This window comes from Thamnophis sirtalis, unplaced genomic scaffold (genome assembly GCF_051295495.1).
Source record: "Thamnophis sirtalis isolate CommonGarterSnake01/CBP01778 unplaced genomic scaffold, rThaSir2_p1.2 scaffold_8, whole genome shotgun sequence".
Taxonomy (NCBI): Eukaryota; Metazoa; Chordata; class Lepidosauria; order Squamata; family Natricidae; genus Thamnophis; species Thamnophis sirtalis.
In genome coordinates this window covers 80325131-80345210 of record NW_028261388.1, presented here as the reverse complement: position 1 = coordinate 80345210, position 20080 = coordinate 80325131, and the positions used below count along the sequence as shown (strand labels likewise).

General features: G+C 40.8%; 1 protein-coding gene across 2 annotated transcripts in view; it reads right to left on the bottom strand.

Moving 5' to 3' along the window:
* The window catches only part of TRIO (trio Rho guanine nucleotide exchange factor), a 279954-nt gene that overhangs the window by 10359 nt on the left and 249515 nt on the right, over positions 1–20080 (bottom strand). For both annotated transcript variants that reach the window (XM_087721977.1, XM_087721979.1), the window contains exons 42-50: positions 19535–19624; positions 18408–18500; positions 16951–17001; positions 14798–14875; positions 13450–13641; positions 10529–10706; positions 8100–8857; positions 4052–4299; positions 2688–2826 (exon numbers count right to left, since the gene is read on the bottom strand). In XM_087721977.1, the coding sequence (XP_087578103.1) occupies positions 2688–2826; positions 4052–4299; positions 8100–8857; positions 10529–10706; positions 13450–13641; positions 14798–14875; positions 16951–17001; positions 18408–18500; positions 19535–19624 (1827 nt within the window). The remainder of the gene's footprint in view (positions 1–2687; positions 2827–4051; positions 4300–8099; positions 8858–10528; positions 10707–13449; positions 13642–14797; positions 14876–16950; positions 17002–18407; positions 18501–19534; positions 19625–20080) is intronic.

Below are 20080 nucleotides of genomic sequence, written 5' to 3'. Positions count from 1 at the left end.
GCGCATCATTAATGTGGGGTCCCTTCATGTCCACAAGAGATCTAAGTCCAGTCCTCCTTGAGTTCTGTTGACTTATCTACTGCCAGTTTGCCTTGACCGTTAGTAATTCAGATTCGTGTTTAGAGAAAACATGGAATAAACTTGTACTGATTTTGGATCTAACCCTGACTCTCAATTTCTTGTGCCTGACAACACCTCAACCTAACAAAATAGTATTTGGTTAGCTGTTGTGGCCATTGGAGCTGCCACCAGACTCCGACAGCGAGGGGCTCTATGAGTCTGCCCTGGAGGACCCTGGACAGGGTTCCGACTCCGAGCAGGGCGCAGAGAGACTGGTTGGCCACCAGGTGGCGCCTGAGCCTTGGATCAGTGGGGAGGAGACAAGGGAGAGTGAGCCTGAGTCCAGCAGTGAGTTGTTCCGGGATGCCCGGCATCAAAGAGCTACTAGGCGTCAGGAACAGTTGCACAGTTACAGGAGGTAATTGTACTCAGCTGGTGATCATTAGGCTCCTCTCCAGACTATAAAAAGACTCCTTGTGCACACGGCCCTCTTTGCAGAAGTCAATGCAGGATTGAATGTCGGAGGACATTACTGTGAGCTTGGCAGGCTGGATTGCTGCCAAGCCTTATCTGTGTTTATTGCTGCTCAAGCTTGTCTGTGCCGGTTTGCTGCCAAGAACTGTCTGTTAATTAAATGCCGTAACTTATTTTTGGCTCGGAGTATATGTCTTGGTGTGGAACGAGGAGGGTCAGAACAGTACTGTATTATAATAAATGGTGGAATTAATGGGTGACCAAAGTCTGCCTAATTTTACAGAGACTGTAACAAATCTTAGCTATGTTCAGAGAAACTGAATAATACTGATCTGACAATAGTAATTTTACATACAAAAGATCAGAATTTCCAATAATTTAAATCAGGTAAGATGAGTCCCTTTAGAGGGGGCAATACAACAGGATATGAGTTGTAATTTAAATGCCCCTTTGTCCATAGGGGCACAGTGTCAGCTCACATGGAACTTTTTTATACTGGCCCTCCAGAACTGCTGTGGGCAGAGAGTTACAACGTGCTAATGCTTGTTAATTAATATATATTAAGTACCACTGAATCAGTGGTGGGATTCAAATAATTTAACAACCGGTTCTCTGCCCTAATGACCATCTAGGTAGGTGGGGCTCGGTGGTCATGTGACTGGGTGGGTGTGGCCAACTCAAGGTCACTCAAGTCAATGGGCGCTCTGCCTTAGCTGTGACAATGTAATAAGGGTTAACCGGAGAGGCAGTTTCTGTAAGCAGGGCAATAAAGATTAGGCTAGAAACAACACTAGAATGTTTCCGTCCTGCCTTCCTTGCAGGATTAGCCCTGTAAAGTGGAAAAAAAACAACAAAAGGAGATTTCTTCCAACAATCGGTTCTCTGAACTACTTAGAAAGTTAACAACCAGTTCTCCTGAATAGGTGTGAACCGAATGAATCCCACCACTGCACTGAATGCAGAAATTGATACTCCACAGATGAGATGCAATATTAAGAGACTGTGTTTATTAACCATTATAAAATCTGTTATAAAATTACTGCTGTTCAGAAAATATTAACAAAGTGACTATCTCCCCATATCTCACATGGCCACATTAATTTAGATACATGTAAAAAAAATAGGAGAGAAAAAGTCAGAAAACGAAGAAAAGAAAAAAGTTAGTGATAATAATGTAGAGATGTCCTTGGATTACATTATTTTGAAGAAAAAAAAGATAAAACAAAAAAGAACCCCAGAGCAAGAGAAAGGAATGTGACATCAATCACCCCAAATTCACTAAATTGTACCAGTAGAGGCATTTTCATGGATTCAAAGCCAAGAGATGACATTTGAAGTTATAAATTCTTAATTAATTCATTCATTCTTAAAAGATTCATAGTGGCTGGACAGATCAATACTATAATATTCTCTTTCCTTGCCAATCTAATTTCAGAGACCCAAACTGTCTATATAAACACTTTTAAGAGCTTTTTTCATCCCACATAGGAATTTTGAAGTATACCCAGAGCATAAAAACGCTGTAACTAATCTTGGAGCTAATGCTCTAAAATAATTTAGATAGCACAATGAGACTGTACTCAGAATAATCATTTTAATTGTTCTAGCCTACAAGATTTTCATGCTAGTGGATATAGCTATCCCTCCTAAAATGAGTTACAAACCTAGCTTACGCTATTAAAACTGTGCCTGTTTTTATTTGTTTTTTGTTATTACGATGACAATCAATTGAAATTGACATTTCCTGTTGTATGTCGAGAATGGAATTGTCAACTTTTTCATCAGGCAATAAAGGAGTGTCAGACTGGATTGGTATCCTTTCCAGGAAATATTGGTAAAATTTATCCCATGTTTTATAGATTGAAAAGTTTTAAACTTAGCCAAGGTGGCGCAGTGGTTAAATACAGCACTGCAGGCTACTGCTAGATCAACAGTTCAGCGGTTCAAATCCCACCGGCTCAGGGTTGACTCAGCCTTCCAACCTTCCGAGGTTGGTGAAATGAGGTCCCGGATTGTTGTTGGGGGCAATATGCTGACTCTCTGTAAACCGCTTAGAGAGGGCTGAAAGCCCTATGAAGCGGTATATAAGTCTAACTGCTATTGAAATTTCAAGAATAAGTATTTACAAACATAATTTATCAGGAAGAAAATACCTTCACGGAAACCTTATTGGCGAGTCCATCTCTAGATTTACGGTAACCATTTTCTAATTTGCCTTCCCTTTTGCCGTCTTTGTCTTTTTTCTCAGATTTTTTCTTTAGGCGGAGTGCTGTGTGCCAAGATGATGACTTCCTGAAACCAGAATATAATAAGATTGTGATTACCTTCCTGTGGATGACTTTGATTGGAAAAAAAACGTTTTAAATCAACCTAGAGGGAAAGAAACCTGGGAAGAAAAGAGCGTGACCCGACAAATGCGCGCACGACAAAACCGGGACGTCAATGCACCGACAACAGCACGCCGACAACAGCACGATTTAAGTTAAGGTAAGGCTTAGGTTTAGGTTTAGGTTTAGGTTTAGAGCGCGCTGTTGTCGGCGCGCTTCAGTGCTCATTCGTCGGCGCGGTTTAGAACACGCGGTTTTGTCACCGCGGTTTAGTCGGCTGCGCTTTTGTCGGTCGCCCTTTTGTCGCTGAACCGAAAAGAGGAGCCCACTTCAAGTGACAGTGAGAACAGAACAATTTAATGAGATTATGAGATTGTTCTGTCACTGTGAAAAATACGATTTCTAACATCATTGTAAAATAAGGGCGTTAGTACAAGTTAGTAAACTGCAACTACGCTTTTGTTTTTTTTGAGATTTTTTTAAATTTTATTTTATAAAAATGAGATATGTTAACTATATCTAGCAATTTGGAGGTAAAAGAGATGTTACTTGTTGGTAATGTTATAGATTATAAATCATGCTGAGAGAGCTAGTTTTGTCTAGTGGTTAAGGCATCTGCTTTCTAGAACAGGACACTGTAAGTTCAAGTCCCAATTTAGCCACAAAAGCCCGTGGGTGACCTTGGGTCAGTCACTCTCTCTCAGCCCAACTCATGCACAGGGTTCTTATTGTGAGAAAACAAGTAGAGGAAAGTGTGTTAGATACATTCAAAGCCTTCAGTTATTTGTAAAAAATAATAAAGGGCAGATAGAAACAAACAAACAAATAAATAAAATAATTAATCTCAGCAGCCACTGGAGCTTTCAATTGGAGTTTTCCAAGGTCTTGTAACTTTTGACCCCCTGCTGATCCACAGTGGTTAGGATAAGAAATATCTTAAGAACAATGTATGTTTTACCATGACTTCAGAGAAATAACATTAAGTATTATCCTTCATTAAATCAGCCTTTCTAAGTAAAATAACTATTTCAGTAACATACTTATTTTGTAGTTTTATTGCAAAAATAAACAGGAGCCCATTTTATAAATTGGAGAATTGGATCTGGCCTATTATATCACTAAGGTATCACAGGACTCTGTTGCTATTGCAAACTTAATGAAGTCATCAAAGAAGCATGCATTACACCTACTTCATTGTTCCATCAGAGTTATCAATAGTAACTGCACTGGTGTGTCCTAGGACATAACCGGGGATCCAGCCCTCGGCTGCAGGACACTGGTCAGTGGCGGCTCGGAACACCAAAAACATGTTCTGTTGGTTGCTGGCTAAAATTTGCACGACTTCTCCTTGGTAGACATTAATCTCATCCTCCTTCACTGCCGTATAATCGTGTGTCACCAGCATGGTGGAGATATTGCTACTGCTGCTACTTTCACTCTATAGAAGAACCAATTAGAAGGTTGAGAGAGAGAGAAAAAAGAAAAAGGAGGGAAAAAGTTGATAATGCACACAAATAGAAAAATAAAAGGCTGTTTACCTTTGAAGCAGCCATATGAGAGTGGGGTGTTAAAAAATGAAATTGAGTACTGTTATCTAAGTACCTCTGGTTTGGTTTGGTTTTGGTTTTATTAACATTTATAGGCCGCCCTTTTCCCTAAGGGGACTCAGGGCGGCTCACAAAAAACCAGGGAGGGGAAAATACAACGTTAAGATTACAACATATAATAAAATAGCAAACAACATGCATTCATCATTCGGGCGGGGTAGGAATCCTTATCCCCAGGCCTGACGGGCGAGCCAGTTCTTCAGGGCTGTGCGGAAGGCTGGGACGGTGGAGAGGGTACGAATCTCCACGGGGAGCTCGTTCCAAAGGGTCGGGGCTACTGCTGAGAAGGCCCTCCTCCTTGTAGTTGCCAGCCGACACTGGCTGGCCGATGGGATGCGGAGGAGGCCTAGTCTGTGTGATCTTATAGGTCGTAGGGAGGTAATTGGCAGAAGGCGGTCTCTCAAGTATCCAGATCCACTGCCATGTAGGGCTTTATGGGTGATTAGTAGCACCTTGCAACACGGGTTATCAATAAGACGACGATATTCTAATTTTCTATCACCAAGTGCAAGTATACCTTCCAACGACCTATAAGATCCCACAGATTGGGCCTCCTTCGGGTACCGTCGACTGGGCAATGCCGGTTGGCGACTACTCGGGGGAGGTCTTTTTCTGTAGCTGCTCCGGCGCTGTGGAATGATCTCCCCGCAGAGATCCCCACTCTCTCGGCCTTCCGTAAGGCCACTAAAACCTAGCTGTTCCGGCACGCCTGGGGCTGTTGACTCCAAAATATGGTCCAGCCCCACTTGGAATGGAGTGCATGGTGTGTTTTTAAGTCTATCTTTTCATTCCTTCTATTCCTTTTGATTTATTTGTATTGTTAGCCGCCCGGAGTCCTGCGGGATTGGGCGGCATACAAGTGTTATTAAACTTTGTTATTAAACTTTGGAACTATGTTATTTTTCTGTTAGTATAGTAATTGCTTAACTTCCTTTCTTGTGGAATCACAGCTTGCATTTCTTGACTTCTATAGTTTTTTTTACAAACTCTTGTTTTCGTTTTAAAGTGAAAACAGATGACTGAGGGGGATGTGAGCCATTGTACTTCATTATACTTCCTCCTATTAGGATGTAAGAGCCTCAGATTCCAGGCTAATTACTGTATCAGGTGGGATCCTAAATTGCTAAATACAATGATAAAGTAGGCCAACCATTTCCAGGATTTCCAGAGGGTGGATTAAGTTACCTTTTAACAGTGTAGTATAACTTTCCCCAATGTACTGCACCTCCAAATTTTCAGAATGCTGCTTTGTGAAAATGAGAGTTGTAATTTATCTTCTGCAAAGTAATATATTTGAAAAGATGGCGCCAATACCAGGGCCTAAATAGCAATAGCACTTATATTGTTCCATAGTGCTTTTATAGGTGGCGCAGTGGTTAGGGTGCAGTACTGCAGGCCACTTCAGCTGACTGTGATCTGCAGTTCAGCGGTTCTAATCTCACCGGCTCAAGGTTGACTCAGCCTTCCATCCTTCCGAGGTGGGTGAAACGAGGACCCAGACTGTGGGGGCGATATGCTGACTCTGTAAACCACTTAGAGAGGCTGAGTCAACCTTGAGCTGGTGAGATGTGAACCGCCGAACTGCAGATAACAGTCAGCTGAAGTGGCCTGCAGTACTGCATCCTAACCACTGCGCCAGCTCGGCACTGCGCCACCTCGGATACAAATTCTGTAATTTATTCTACATATCTTGCACACCCTTGAATCCAAAATTCTGGTTTTCTTATAAAATGGGAAATTTGCTTCAAATCACTTTTCCCCGGTTACTTTTTGATATTTTTTTCCCCCCTTTGATACTTTGCATTAACAATACACGTTATCTTTACTCGCAACAGCCTAACAGCCTATTTACACTGGCTGCTAAAGCTAGTGTTTTCCTAAGAAAACAATTCAAAAAGCAAATCTGCAGTCCAATTAAATTAACAGAATAACAATAGGAGTTGGAAACAAGAGGATGCATGCAAAGCAGAAGTTCCTCCCCCTAAAGCTAGGCTCTAGTAAGTGAAAGAAGAATGAGGAGAGTGCTATATTGTTAAAATAAAAATGGGTAGTGCATGCTTGCAGCAATGTTTCTGAAGGCCATGTGATATATAATGTGCAGGAGCTGTAAAAGGAGCTGTAAATTGTACAGTACACTGAACTAGGGAAAGGACGAGAGTTGGTATGTACTCATCACAAGTGTTTCTTGTGGGTTTTTTTTTTTAAATACTCCTTTGAATCACGTGTTGCATATTCAAACAGAAGTCCAAAACAGAAACTGTAGAAAAACCACGCTGTTCCCTTGCAAACCAAGTAGCGAAGCAGCTAAAAACTGAATCTGAAATGACTATAACCTATAGCTTTTTAAACACTTAAAAGTGATAAGCGGTGCAGCTAAAAATATAGACTGGTTATGGATAATGCTACGGGTTTGCATTTGACAGCACTTAGGATCTTTTTTTTTTTTTTAATGGACAAATTCTTATTTTAAAGATAACAAAAAGGTGGCTGAACTTTTAAGGTTAACAGAACGTTGCAATGCAATTGAAATGATAATAAAGAAAGAACTCAGAGTAGCAGTTAAAGAAAACCATGACCCGTCAAAACCGCGGTCCACAAAAGCGCGCTCGACGAAAGCGCGTACGTGACGTCATCACAGCGTGACGAAAAAAATTAAAAATTGAAATAAAAATACAATTAAAGCAAGCCGATTCACATAAAGGTTAGGGTTAGGTTTAGGGTTAGGCTTAGGTTAAGGGTTAAGGTTAGGTTTAGAGCGTTAGGGTTAGGTTTAGCGTTAGGTTAAGGGTTAGCGTTAGGTTTAGAGTTAAGTTTAGGGTTAGGTTAAGGGTTAGGTTTGGGGGGGTTAGGGTAAGGTTTTCACTTTAATTTTACATTTACCGATCACAGCGCAATGTTTTCGTTGCGCTGTGATGACGTCACGTACGCGCTTTCGTCGATCGCGCTTTTGTCTACCGCGGTTTTGTGGTGGAACCAAAGAAAACCTCTGTGTTCATCGGAATGCCAGATAACAGAAACAACAGGCTTGATTGAATTCAAGCCCTGTTTGTGAGCTTCCCAGATACATCTTGCAAAGGCTGCTGTTGAAAACAGAAAGGGCTGGATTCTGAACCAGCAAGGCAATCGTTTTCTTCAAACTCTTCCTCAGTGCTGAAAGAATAACTGTTGTGCTTGTTATCTGAGCAGAGGAGGAAGAGGAAACCCTGAACAAGTCTGCCATGGAAAATACAGAAGTTGCACGAATTGAGCTCCACTGTGGTGGCTGTGCACAGCATATTAAATTTGTGCCTTTGTGTTAGACGAAAGAAAGCGAGGAGCAAAGTTAGTAGAAACGAGGCTAGCAGAACCCGGCTTTTTATTTTTTCCAGCAGAATGAAGAGTTAGAAAGTTTCTCTGTGTATCTGTATACGTACTGAAAACCTACGTCTTCTGTATACACACACAGATTAACGTTTCTACCCAAATTGGGTAGGAAAAAGTTGGAGCGTAACTGATTATTATTGCAGAGCAGCGAAACAGCGCTGGAGAGCCAGAAGTTAGTACGGAGATATGATGGTCACGCACAAGAAGGGGAGATGGGAAGATTTGTTTTTAAGAAGAGCTCGCAGGATAGAAGTGCTCCGGCTCTTACCCCGTTACTCTGGGTCGAGTGTACTGACTGTTCGCTGGTCGAGGAACAAGTGCTCATGCGGTCTGTGTCCTTGCTGTGTGAAGAGTGGCGGTGGACCTGGCGCTGGAGGGAGTCACTGTCCCCGGGGAAAGTGAAGGAGCCTGGGCGGCTGGCGGGGGATGCTGGGATGGAGCTCCAAAAGGAGCCCTTCTGCAGGGGGCTGCCGGGCGCGAACGTTTCCTTCCCAAAAGGAGACGGGAAAGTCATTGCAGAAGGAGAGTTTATTGGCGAGATGGCTCCCGGTCTTGTTGCTTTCCCCAATGTCAATGATCCTACGTTGCTCCTTGAACGGTTCTCCTCTGAATTCCCACGGCATTCCCTTTGATCTGAGTCTGCCGAGCCGCAAGGACTTCCGGGTGTCTTCCGGGGGCTTCCCATGGCTTTCATCTTGGAGATCTTCTCTATTTCTGGACCATTCTGCTGTATATTGGATGGATGCCTGCCTGCCTGGCTAAAGCCAGCCTCTAGAGTGGTGGTGTGGGGAGGCAGGGAGGAATTGGGAATGGACATACCTGACATCTTGTCTGCCTCTGCTTGGGCTGAAGTAGCAGAGGAGACCAGGACTGGGGAGTGGTGTCGGACTGGCTGCGGGATCCGGGAAGGCCTGCTACGGCTGGAGCCGGGGATTCCAGTGCAGGTGCTAGGGCCGCTGTTGTTGCTACTACTGCTGCTTCCAGGACCGCTGTGGTTCCTCTGGTACTCAATAGGCGATGTCAAGGCTGCGGTAAGAAAAACAGCAACCACATAACAATGAAATATGATGTAAGCCGTCTTTCATACAGCAAACTAAATTTGGCTGGTAGACAATAAGCAGTGTTTTTTTAAATAAATTTTTATTTTAAACACATAAGCACATCAACATAAACAAACACATGACTTAAGACCACATAGGAACAAGAGGTTCCATCGTATATCCTACAGCAGTTCCGTATCGGTTTCTTTACAGTTAGTGTTTTCCCTTCTATACATTTCTATCTTGCATTCATGGTCCCCTTATTTGTTATCCAGTTTTATGTACAATTCTATATTTATTTAAGAGCCAAGGTGGCGCAGTGGTTAAATGCAGCACTGCAGGCTGACTGCTAGATCAGCAGTTCAGCGGTTCAAATCTCACCGGCTGAGGGTTGACTCAGCCTTCCATCCTTCCGAGGTGGGTAAAATGAGGACCCGGATTGTTGTTGGGGGCAATATGCTGACTCTGTAAACCGCTTAGAGAGGCCTGAAAGGCCTATGAAGCGGTATATAAGTCTACTGTTATTATTATTATTTATACTTACATATTTATAACAAAATAATGTTTACCTATATTGTGCTATATATTCTTACTATCATTTATTCTCTTACATACAATTCTAGGTATACATTCACAGTCAAGGTAATCCTAATAAAAAAACATTGTTTTGGTCCAGAATGATTGAAAAAAGCTTCAGAAATCATAAAAGCAACAAATAACAGCATTAGCTGGGAAAATTAACTCCCAATTTAAGCAAAACCAGCTATTTCAAATCAGATCAAAGGTGACCCTACCAAAGTAAAAATATAATAAAAATTCTGAAAATGGGAAGCCAAACAAAAAGAAAATCATTCACTTTTGGACAGCTCTATGAGAAATTCAATAAATGTATAATAAGAAATGCTGGATGAATTTTAAAAAGTCAAATGGAAGAAGTAGTAATTATAGCAGAAATGGTTAGAAATGTGTGTGAAAAGGATTAAGGAATTGGACAATTCCTGAAAACAAGCAGTTGGCTTTTGGCTCAAATGTCTGACTAGTTTATATTCAATTATAACTTGATGAAGTTGATGAAGTATGGCATAAAGGAGAGATTAGTGAATGGTTAATAACTGGGGAAACATATCTGATTCAAAAAGACATGAGAGATGACCAGGAAACTATAGACCAGTGTTTTTCAACCACTGTGCCGCGGCACACTAGTGTGCCGTGACATAGTGTAAGGTGTGCCGTGGGAAAAACACTTTATATATAGTCAATATAGGCACAGAGTTAAAATTTTTTAACATTTTCTAATGGTGGTGTGCCTCGTGATTTTTTTCATGAAAAAAGTGTGCCTTTGCACAAAAAAGGTTGAAAAACACTGCTATAGACTGATGCTCTGCTCACCTACAATGCTTAAATTATTCACGGGCATTATAGTGAACGACAGCTAAGATTATTTAGGAAAGAATAACATCCTTCCAGAAGGAAATAAAAGAAAAAGCAGGGATACAAAATGTTAACTTTTGACTGATAAAAAGGTGAATTGCAAAAGCTAAAAAACATATTGCATAGATTGATTATAAAAAGGGATTGATTCATTATCACTTAGTTGGATCATCAAAATGTTCGGAAACAACAACAAATGTCAGTTAAAAAAAATTAGAATGTTTACCATTTAGAAAATTGCGCTGGTTTTCCAAGATTTGGTTGATTTCATGGATCCACATTTGACGTACTCCTGGACTGGTGGAATGCAAAACGAAGCACTCCATGACATCACCTGCTCTTGATGTTAGTGCAAATTTACACGGATCGTTGTCTACATTCTCCTCCAAGCAAAGGCAACTCACCTTTATTGAGACAGAAAACAAGAAGTTTAGAGTGATTTTCACCTTCATGTTATTTTTTTTTTATTATATCAGTGACGTGCAGTGAGGTTTATGGCCGGTGAGGCAAGCGGGCAAAAGCCGACCTATGTCTGCCAGCGCTGGGGCGTCAGCTTTAAAGTCCCGGCGCCGCGCCAGGCATAGAGCAGGACGAGCGGCATGGCTTTAACAAATAAAAAATAAAGTGCCAGCCCGTGCGCCAGCAGAGGCAGGTAAAACACACAAATTACAATTACTTACAAATTACAATAATTTTGAATTCCTCCCCCCCTCCCTCCGACCCACATACCTTTGCTAGCTGTTTCACAGAGGATTTCAACTCTCCTCTTGTCTGCCATGATGAAAATGTAAAAAATGTAAAAAGAAAAAGGCAAGAGCTGCTGGTCAGGCTGGATTAGCTGCTGCCAGAGCCTCCAATGGACGACTCTGCTTAACTGTTTAAAAAAAGCCTCTTAAAAAACGCCCTCTACAGGAGGAGGCGAGAGAACCATGTGCCTCCTTTGCATAAGGAATTTTTCTCCTTTTAACCCTTGCTTAACTTTGCTCGAGTGATCATAAAGATAGATTAAAGGAGGCACTTGGTTCTCTCATCTCCTCCTGAAGAGGGCACTTTTTACAGTTAAGCACTAAGCAGAGTCATCCACTGTGACTCTGGCAGCAACTAGCTCAGCCTTTTTCCTTTTAATTTTTTTTTCTTTTCATGATGACAGTGGTGAGGCCCTGCCTCCCCGTCCCTGGATTAAATATATATTATAATAGCACTAATTATACTGAACACTGCAGACCTTTATATACCTGAATGAAAAAAAGGATGCATGGTTGCAACAGCATAATTAACCAATAATATCAGTCTATCTGCACATTCAAGTCACTTGCAAGTATAAATTAGCTTACCTGTCAAATACTGAAATACAGCAAATTTGACAACACAGCAATTAAGTTTATAGTTTTGGGGGAAAAATAAATTCATTCCTCTCTTTTCTTTTTAACAATGCAATAAAATGTATCATAGGAAAAGTTCATACGGTGCAAAATGGAAAAATGTATTAGCTCAATCCCTTCCTAATTTAACCAAAGCTTCCTTGCCTGGTTGTTCGTTAACTAAATTTAACAACTCTTTAAGCTATTCGAATTTGCATTTGCTTAAGGAGAATCGTGGCATGACAAAACCGCGCTCGTCAAAATCGCGGTGATAAAATCGCGGCGCTAAAGCCGCGATGTCATCACCGCGCGTCATCACCGCCGCGACAACAGCGCGGCAACAGAAGGACGCTTTAAAACGGAGCCGCGGCAGAAAGCCGATTTCAATTAAGGTAAGGGTTAGGATTAGGTTTAGGGGTTTGTTTTAGGGTTTGTTTTAGGGTTAGGTTTAGGGTACTGAGTGCTTGGGAATGCGCGGATTTGCCCTCCGCGATTATGTCATCGCGGTAGGGTTGCGTTTTTCCTTAGCGCTTAGAACGGCGCGAATTAGTCTTCGCGCTTATGTCTCCGCGGATAAGGGCTTCGCGGATTTGTGATGGAACCAAGGAGAATTAACAGGTACAAAAGAGGAATTTTGTATGTTGACACCAAATGAGTTGTAAATGATGACCGGGAGTCATTTTACACATATTAAACTTCGAGGAAAGGCATTCTGTCAGTAATCCACAGAACACTACAGTGGAGTAAGTGCTACTCACTTGTAAACTTCAATCACAATTTGTTCTTTTCATAGGTTACCTAACATACAGATATCATTTCAGGAAAATACTCATGTTAGTTAACTTCAGAACAAGTATTAGTAACTCAGAACAAAGTTACAAAGTAAGGCAAAATTATACCAGCTATTACGAATAACTACATTCAAGTTACATTCTAATTGCAACAAGCCAGGCAATCTATAGTAAAATAAAGAATCGGGTTTAGAGAGTTGGGTTTTAATTTGGGTACTTGAGAGACCGCCTGCTGCCAATTACCTCCAATAGACCGATCAGATCATACAGATTAGGCCTCCTCTGAATTCCATCCGCCGGCCAATGCCGACTGGCGACTACCCGGAGGAGGGCCTTCTCTGTGGCTGCTCCGACCCTCTGGAACGAGCTCCCTGTGGAGATTCGAACCCTCACCACCCTCCAGGCCTTCCGCAAAGCCCTAAAAACCTGGCTGTTCCGACAGGCCTGGGGCTAAAGAGCTTTTGCCCCCCTCCTCGAATGGTATGGTTGTTGTGTGTTTTTAAATTGTGTATTGTTATGTTCGTCTTTTTATCCCCTCTCTGTACCCCCTTCCCTGACTTGAATTGTGAGCCGCCCTGAGTCCCCTTCGGGGAAAAGGGCGGCATATAAATGTAATAAATCCAATCCAATCTATGGAGATGCTCAGTCATCCAGGATGATGATTGTTCCAAAGGTGCTTTTTCAAAAGGCAACTGGATTTTGTTTTGTTTTTTAATTGGGCTATTTGTGCATCATTAGTACAAACCATAAGCCTTTTTTTTAATCTCCTCTTTTTGGATGTAACTGTCAGAACGATGCAAAGCAACAGGAAAGACGGCTGAATGGAAAGTGTTCAGAGTTAAAAGTAATTTCAACTGATTTATTATTTTTTGAGCTACAGGTTATTCCAAGCTTTAAAAAAAAAGAAAGTTACAGGAGAATCGAAACAGAATTAAAATGCCATTACAATTATATGTGTACAGTTAAAAAAACCCCACAAACATGCAAATACAAACCTTGATGCTGTTCTTAAATAGAAACCCTGGTGTTGAGAAACCTTTCTTTTTATCCAGAGGCTCACTGAATATCACGATCTGCTCAAAGAGGAAGACACGCCTTTCCTTGCAACGTGGCAGGAGCCCCGTATCTTGGTCCGTCACCACGAATGTATCTTGCAGCAACAGCTTACCCTGTGCAACGATTTTACCCTTAAAACAGGGATCAAAATAAATTTCATTAACACTTGTAATCCAGGGGTGGGTTTCTCGCCCCGTTCCAACCGGTTCGGTTGGAATGGGGCCGGCGGCGTCCTCATGCACGCGCGCAGTGCATGCATGCGTACTAGCGTCTGTGCGATGCGCCAGCTGCTCCTTGAGGATTGCGCGGGCGCTGTATGCATCCTGCGCATGCGTGGAAGCGCAGAACTCGTCAAAAGCAGGTAAGGAGCGTGGGCGGGCCCTTCGCCGTTCCCGGAAGTTACTTACTTCCGGGTTCACTGACCAACCAGTTCGCGGGGACCGCCACGAACCGGTTGAAACCCACCCCTGTTGTAATCATTAACTGAAAAAGATGGCTGTTAGCTGAAACTTGAAACTTACTCTCAAGTAAAATTGGAGTTACAGTTATAGTTCAAGCACGCCTTCATGCTTGTACAATCCTTCTCAATTTACTAATGTATTATTAGTAGTCTATTTATTAATATTAGTACATTGATTTATTCCCAAAGAATTCCAATTTTGAGTTAAAATGAGAAGAATTACCTCTGAAGAAAAATGCAAAAAAAGAAAAGAATTTCACTGAAACAGAAATGCTCTTTCTATATAATATCACCCAATTTTTCATGGAATCCTAGATTTGTCAGTAAATCTCTTCAGCTTTCTGCAATATGTAAGTTCTCATCTTATCCCATTCACTGAATTCCACACATGTACGGATAATCTGCACTAGCTTTATCTACCACGCATGTGAATCTAAGCCTAGAAACATTGTTTTTACATACTCTCGTCAAACAACTCCTAAAACTGCTACGATAGATATATCATAGAACAAATGAGAACAAGTCCCTGAGAGAATGGAATGAGGGAAAAGTGGAAAAATAATAACATTCTGTGTCTGGGCCCATGATCTTCAGAAATAAGATCATGATTCCTAGGACCATTTCTAGCCCAAGGCTCTGATTTTCAGCCAAAAAAAAATCAGATTCTTGACTCTGGATGTAAGTGGACAAGGAATTTCAATTGGATTTTACAAGAAAATCTGAAGTTTGAAACAGCTCAGGACATCCATGAAAACATCCCATGTGATTGTAAAAAGCGTTTGTTAGAAAGAAAGAGCACACCCCCCCCCCCAAAAAAAAACACTTACATCAAATCCCTGTAAACGACCAACATTCATCATGTCATTGCATCGTTTTGGAACAATGCACATTACTTCTACAGCTCTCTGTTGAATAAAATTGAGAGAAAGATTAAGATTAAGATTTAGTTTATTTGTATGCCGCCCTTCTCCGGGAGGGACTCAGGGCGGCGAACAACTCAAAAGGGGAAAAGGGGATACAATCACAATACACGTAATTAAAAATACACAAGAGTCATACAGCCATACAAGTCGAGAGGGGAGGGGAACTCATCAACCCCAGGCCTGCCGGCACAGCCAGGTTTTGACGGCTTTCCGGAAGGCCTGGAGAGAGGTGAGGGTCCGGATCTCCGCGGGAAATTAGAGCACAAGTTGCACCCTCCTCTATCACATGTTATTAGATTCTTTAAAGTTACTTTCCTCACAACTAGGCATCCTCCAGATTCATTACAACCTTCCATTACTCTCCATCAATGTAACTAACACAAGATCTTGTAGCCCCAATGTTAGGATTTTATGTCATGGACACTATATTTTTCCTCCTATATCTGTATATACTATTTATAATTAAGTGCCAGAATTGTGGTCAGTTTTATGAGCCCAGGGACCTTGTAATCATTGTTAATGGAAGGAGTAAAAGTACAGCATCTAATTGAAAGTGGCATTCCATCACAATATAAATTCTTGAAGCCCCTTAGAGATAGGTTAAGAATTTATAACCTTTGCTGCATCTACAGCTAATGCCATTTTATCTGATGTAGACCGGCTTGCTGAACATCTAAGGTTTCAACTATTGACAGAAAGATATAACCCAGGTGAAGCTACAGGATCTGGGAAGGCGAGGAGGGGTGGATTTCTGCTCATTTACTAATGAATCAGCCAATACCAAAAAGCACCAAGCAGTTACATGTATGCTGTATTATATACCTGACAGGATCTAAGCAATGATGGGGAAAATAACTGAATTCCTCGTGTGAAGACTAAAAGGAAGTTATCCACCATTCCATCTCACGGGATGAGGTAAACAATGACTTGGAGTTTGTCCTGTCATAGGGTTCCCGAGTTTCATCTGAATGAGTTTTAATCTCTCTCTTGCTCTCTCTCTCTACCACACACAAATACCTGTGGAATGATATCCCCGTTGAGATCCGGACCCTTACTACCCTTCCGGCCTTCCGCAAAGCAACTAAGACCTGGCTGTTCTGGCAGGTCTTAGGGGGCTGTTGAATTATCCAGCCCCATCCGATGTTATGACTGTTGCTGAATTTTTAATTGTTGTTTTTATTCTTCCCTTCCCTTCTTATTGTTAGCCGCCCTGAGTCTTCCGGGAATAGGGCGGCATACAAGCTAAATAAAACTCTAAACTCTATGCCCAGCAGCACATCCATGGCTAATGGTTTAAAAATGCCAAGATAAAATGGTATCTTATGCTTAAATAAAACACACTGGGGCAGAGAGAGTTTTGAATCAAACTGTTGTTGCCATCTATTGGCTTTGGTGCATTAAAATGAATTTTAGAAGTGTCACCTGGCTAACCATCACTTTCCAGAATAGAAATTATATAACCTATAAACATCTTTCCCGTGACCCGTCAAAACCGCGCTCGACTAAGCCGTGCCCGATTAAACCGCGTTGCTGACGTCATCAACAGGGCAACAACAGCCAGCGCGGAGAAAGAAGGGCGCTTTAAATAGCGCTTTGAAAGCAAGCCGATTCAACTTAAGGTAAGGGTTAGGTTTAGGGTTAGGTTTAGGTTAAGGGTTAGGTTTAGGGTTAGGTTTAGGGTTAGGTTAAGGGTTAGGTTTAGGATTAGGTTTAGGGGGGGTTAGGGTTAGGTTTAGGTGTTAATTTTAGGTTTAGGGTTTACAGCGTGCTTCTGTCTCCGCGCTGTTGTCGCTCTGTTGATGACATCAGTGACGCGGTTTAGTCGGGCGCGGTTTAGTCGAGCGCGGTTTTGTGGTGGAACCCATCTTTCCATGAACAGAGGAGTAGGGAAGAAAAGCAATGATTTTGTCATAGTACTGAATAAGTGTACTAGATTGTTACTACTATAAAACTCACCAAGATGGTGTTAGGAATGGTTTTAAAGCAATATTTCTATTGATCTGGGATCATAAATACATAAATACTTATTTAAAAGTAAGTAACATTTTTTCAAGTACCTCTAATTCTGTTGTATCAAGATTAGCTTTTTTAGAGTATTTGAGGAAATCCTGTAAAGAAAAATCATGGAATTAGATTTTCAGTTTAAAACAGCATGGAAAGTCCTGTTTCAGAAATGGCAGATAATAAAATATTTATCCACCATTATTTTATAAGTTTTCTATGAAGCCACAATTACATCAAAAATTAAGCAGTTACCGTTAGATAGAAAATTTAGAAATAAAACTAAAATAAAATTCTGTCTATTTCTTGACTGTTGATTGCAGAAATATCCATTCAATAGTTAGTCTTCCATCTGCTATACTGAACCACCATTTTCTTAGAAAATACATTTTTAAAATAGAAAAATGCATTTTCCAGTAAACATTTATTTTGTCTTCAATATTTATCTTTTTACCAAATTAAGACCTTTGCCTTCTGATCTCAAATCGCTGGTTTAGCTAAAAGTGGTCAGAATTCCTCCAGTAAATTTCTCAAATATTTTCTTTCTATATTCTGATTTTATTAACATTATTATTTACTCAACACTGATAAAAGTTATGATTTGACATCTTCCCATCTTTCCGCTGAACTCTCTGGGTTTAGATAGAGAGTTAATAGTTCCCTATTATTGATATAGCAACCCCTTTTGACAGATGCCAGCAGGAATTTATTTCCTGCTGGCAGGATGCATTTCCTAATCCACTTTCCTTCCTCGCTTTTTAATCTCACAAAAAAATAGGAAACCAACAGTCCCACTTAAGTATATTTGAAGGGTGTGACCTCTGCTGTGTGAACATTTTGCTTTTGCCAGATTTGTTCCCTAAGATGGAAGGAGTATGGGAAGAGTCTGGGGAGCATAATCTCTTGAGCTCGAAGAGCCGAGGTGGCGCAGTGGTTAGGGTGCAGTACTGCAGGCCACTTCAGCTGACTGTTATCTGCAGTTCAGCGGTTCTAATCTCACCGGCTCAAGGTCGACTCAGCCTTCCATCCTTCCGAGGTGGGTGAAATGAGGACCCAGACTGTGGGGGCGATATGCCGACTCTGTAAACCGCTTAGAGAGGGCTGAAAGCCCTATGAAGCGGTATATAAGTCTAACTGCTATTGCTATTGAGCTCAATGAAGTTTGGAATTAATATTGGCCATGAAGCAGGGAACTGATTTTAGTATCACCTTGTCGTGATTGACTACACACAAGACTGTATCCCTAATTTCCCATCTCTTTCAACTGAACAGAAGGTTTATCAAAAATACCATCTTCCAGTAACTATGTTAATAGAAAACCTCCGAGTGGTTCAAAGGGACTAGATGTTAGATCCCAAAGAAACAAAATTAGTCACATAAAAAAAGTGAATGGCCAGGGGTGGGAAGATGCTTCTTCCTCTGACAAAATGATCCAGAAAAGAGTGTGCATATAGAGAGTTGGCTTTCCAAATGTGACTTAATAATTTAAGTGAAAATTGGAGCAGTTACTTACCTTTAGTAACAACTGATACTTCATAATTCTTTGCACTGGTTTTATCAGCAAATCTGTGAGCTGAAGTCTGTGACCCAAACGTTGCTTCAGGTCCTAGTAATCATATTGAAAAGTTCAGAATACTTTATATAGGTTAAGAAGACATGTTAGGTATATTGCCCTTTACATTTTCCCACAGTTTCTCCTATACTTAATTCTCAATTTTAATTAGAATATGAATTGAGATATTTTGGGTTTTGTTTATGTGAAAGTTTATTAATAAACAGAACATTCTGTATATATTCAATGAGGGGGAACGATTTTTGTTTTTTGAGTGAGGGAGAAAAACCCTACTGGTTCATCTTTGCAGTTGATCTTATCATCCTTGTCTGAACAAATTAAAAGGGGAAAACCTAGTTGAATTCAGGATGCTAAACCTGAGAGTGCCTGGGGGGTATATTTGGGTGAAAAAACAATCAATTCACTTCACTTTGCAATATGAGCCAGTTCCATCCTGTCAGATCTGGCAAAAACAGGTTGAAAGATTTTCCCCCACAGGCCTCTGAATTATATCCAATTTATCGTTAATCACTCACATTCCCAGAAATATTGTGTGATCGTTCACATTTGAGAGCTCAGCTGCTCTACTTGTGTAAATCAAGTTTTCAGAATCAGCCTTGCAGAAATAACTTTGTACATTAGACACGGCTGAATAAAAACATCCTTATTAGGTACTACAGCTATGTATTAATATCCCTTTTGTTCTCTCTCCCCCCCCCCCCAATCTGAACCTCCTTATTCTGGTATGTATCAGCAATTGGGGAATCTACAACTACATCCCTGATTCACTTTAATCAGTTATTGTGATTTTTAGTTTTACGATGAAGTCACGGGTTACATGCAATTCATCTCTGAACTGGAATTTGCTATATACAAAGATATTAAATGTCAGAGTTAATAGACAGGAAACACATTCATTCGTTCGGTAAAAATAAACCAATTTCAGCCCTAATCCCAAGGGAGTTAATATATCAAAAATGGAAAAGATTAAGTAAATTTGGAGAAGATTGTATAGCTGTTTCCCTTCTATCACGAGACACAGATGCAGTACATCTCTCTCCGCCTTCCCAAACTCTTTTGGCACTTACCTCAAAAAATGTATCAATGTATTCTGAGACAATATGCTCAGACTTTGGTTTATTTTGGCAATAAACTATATACATGTGCAATCTTCTCTCCTGGAATGAAAGGAAAGAACAATAAATGTGTAGTGCAGAAAAAAATATAAAGTAAACTGACACAGGCTAAAATTGAGATTACTATAATCTGAAAAGTGGTTCTATTCTGGTTTATCACAGCTTTATGTGGGTGTGGGTGTGTGTACGCACACTTACACACACTGTACATCTTAAATAGCAATTATCTCTACAACTGTAGCACTATCTTTTTCAAACAGAAGCAGGAAAACCATATTTGATGTGTATGCTATGTCTTATCAATATAGTGATCTCAGTAGAAAATGAACATAACTGTCGTTAGTTTTAATAAATTGCAGAACTGATTAGATACATACATGCATATGGTCAAAACACTGATTTCCAAACTTTTTGCTCTGAAGGAAACTTTTCCAGACACATTTTGCTGGTCACCAGCTCATATAGGTATTGCCTTAGATTTTATAGCGGGAGTATCAA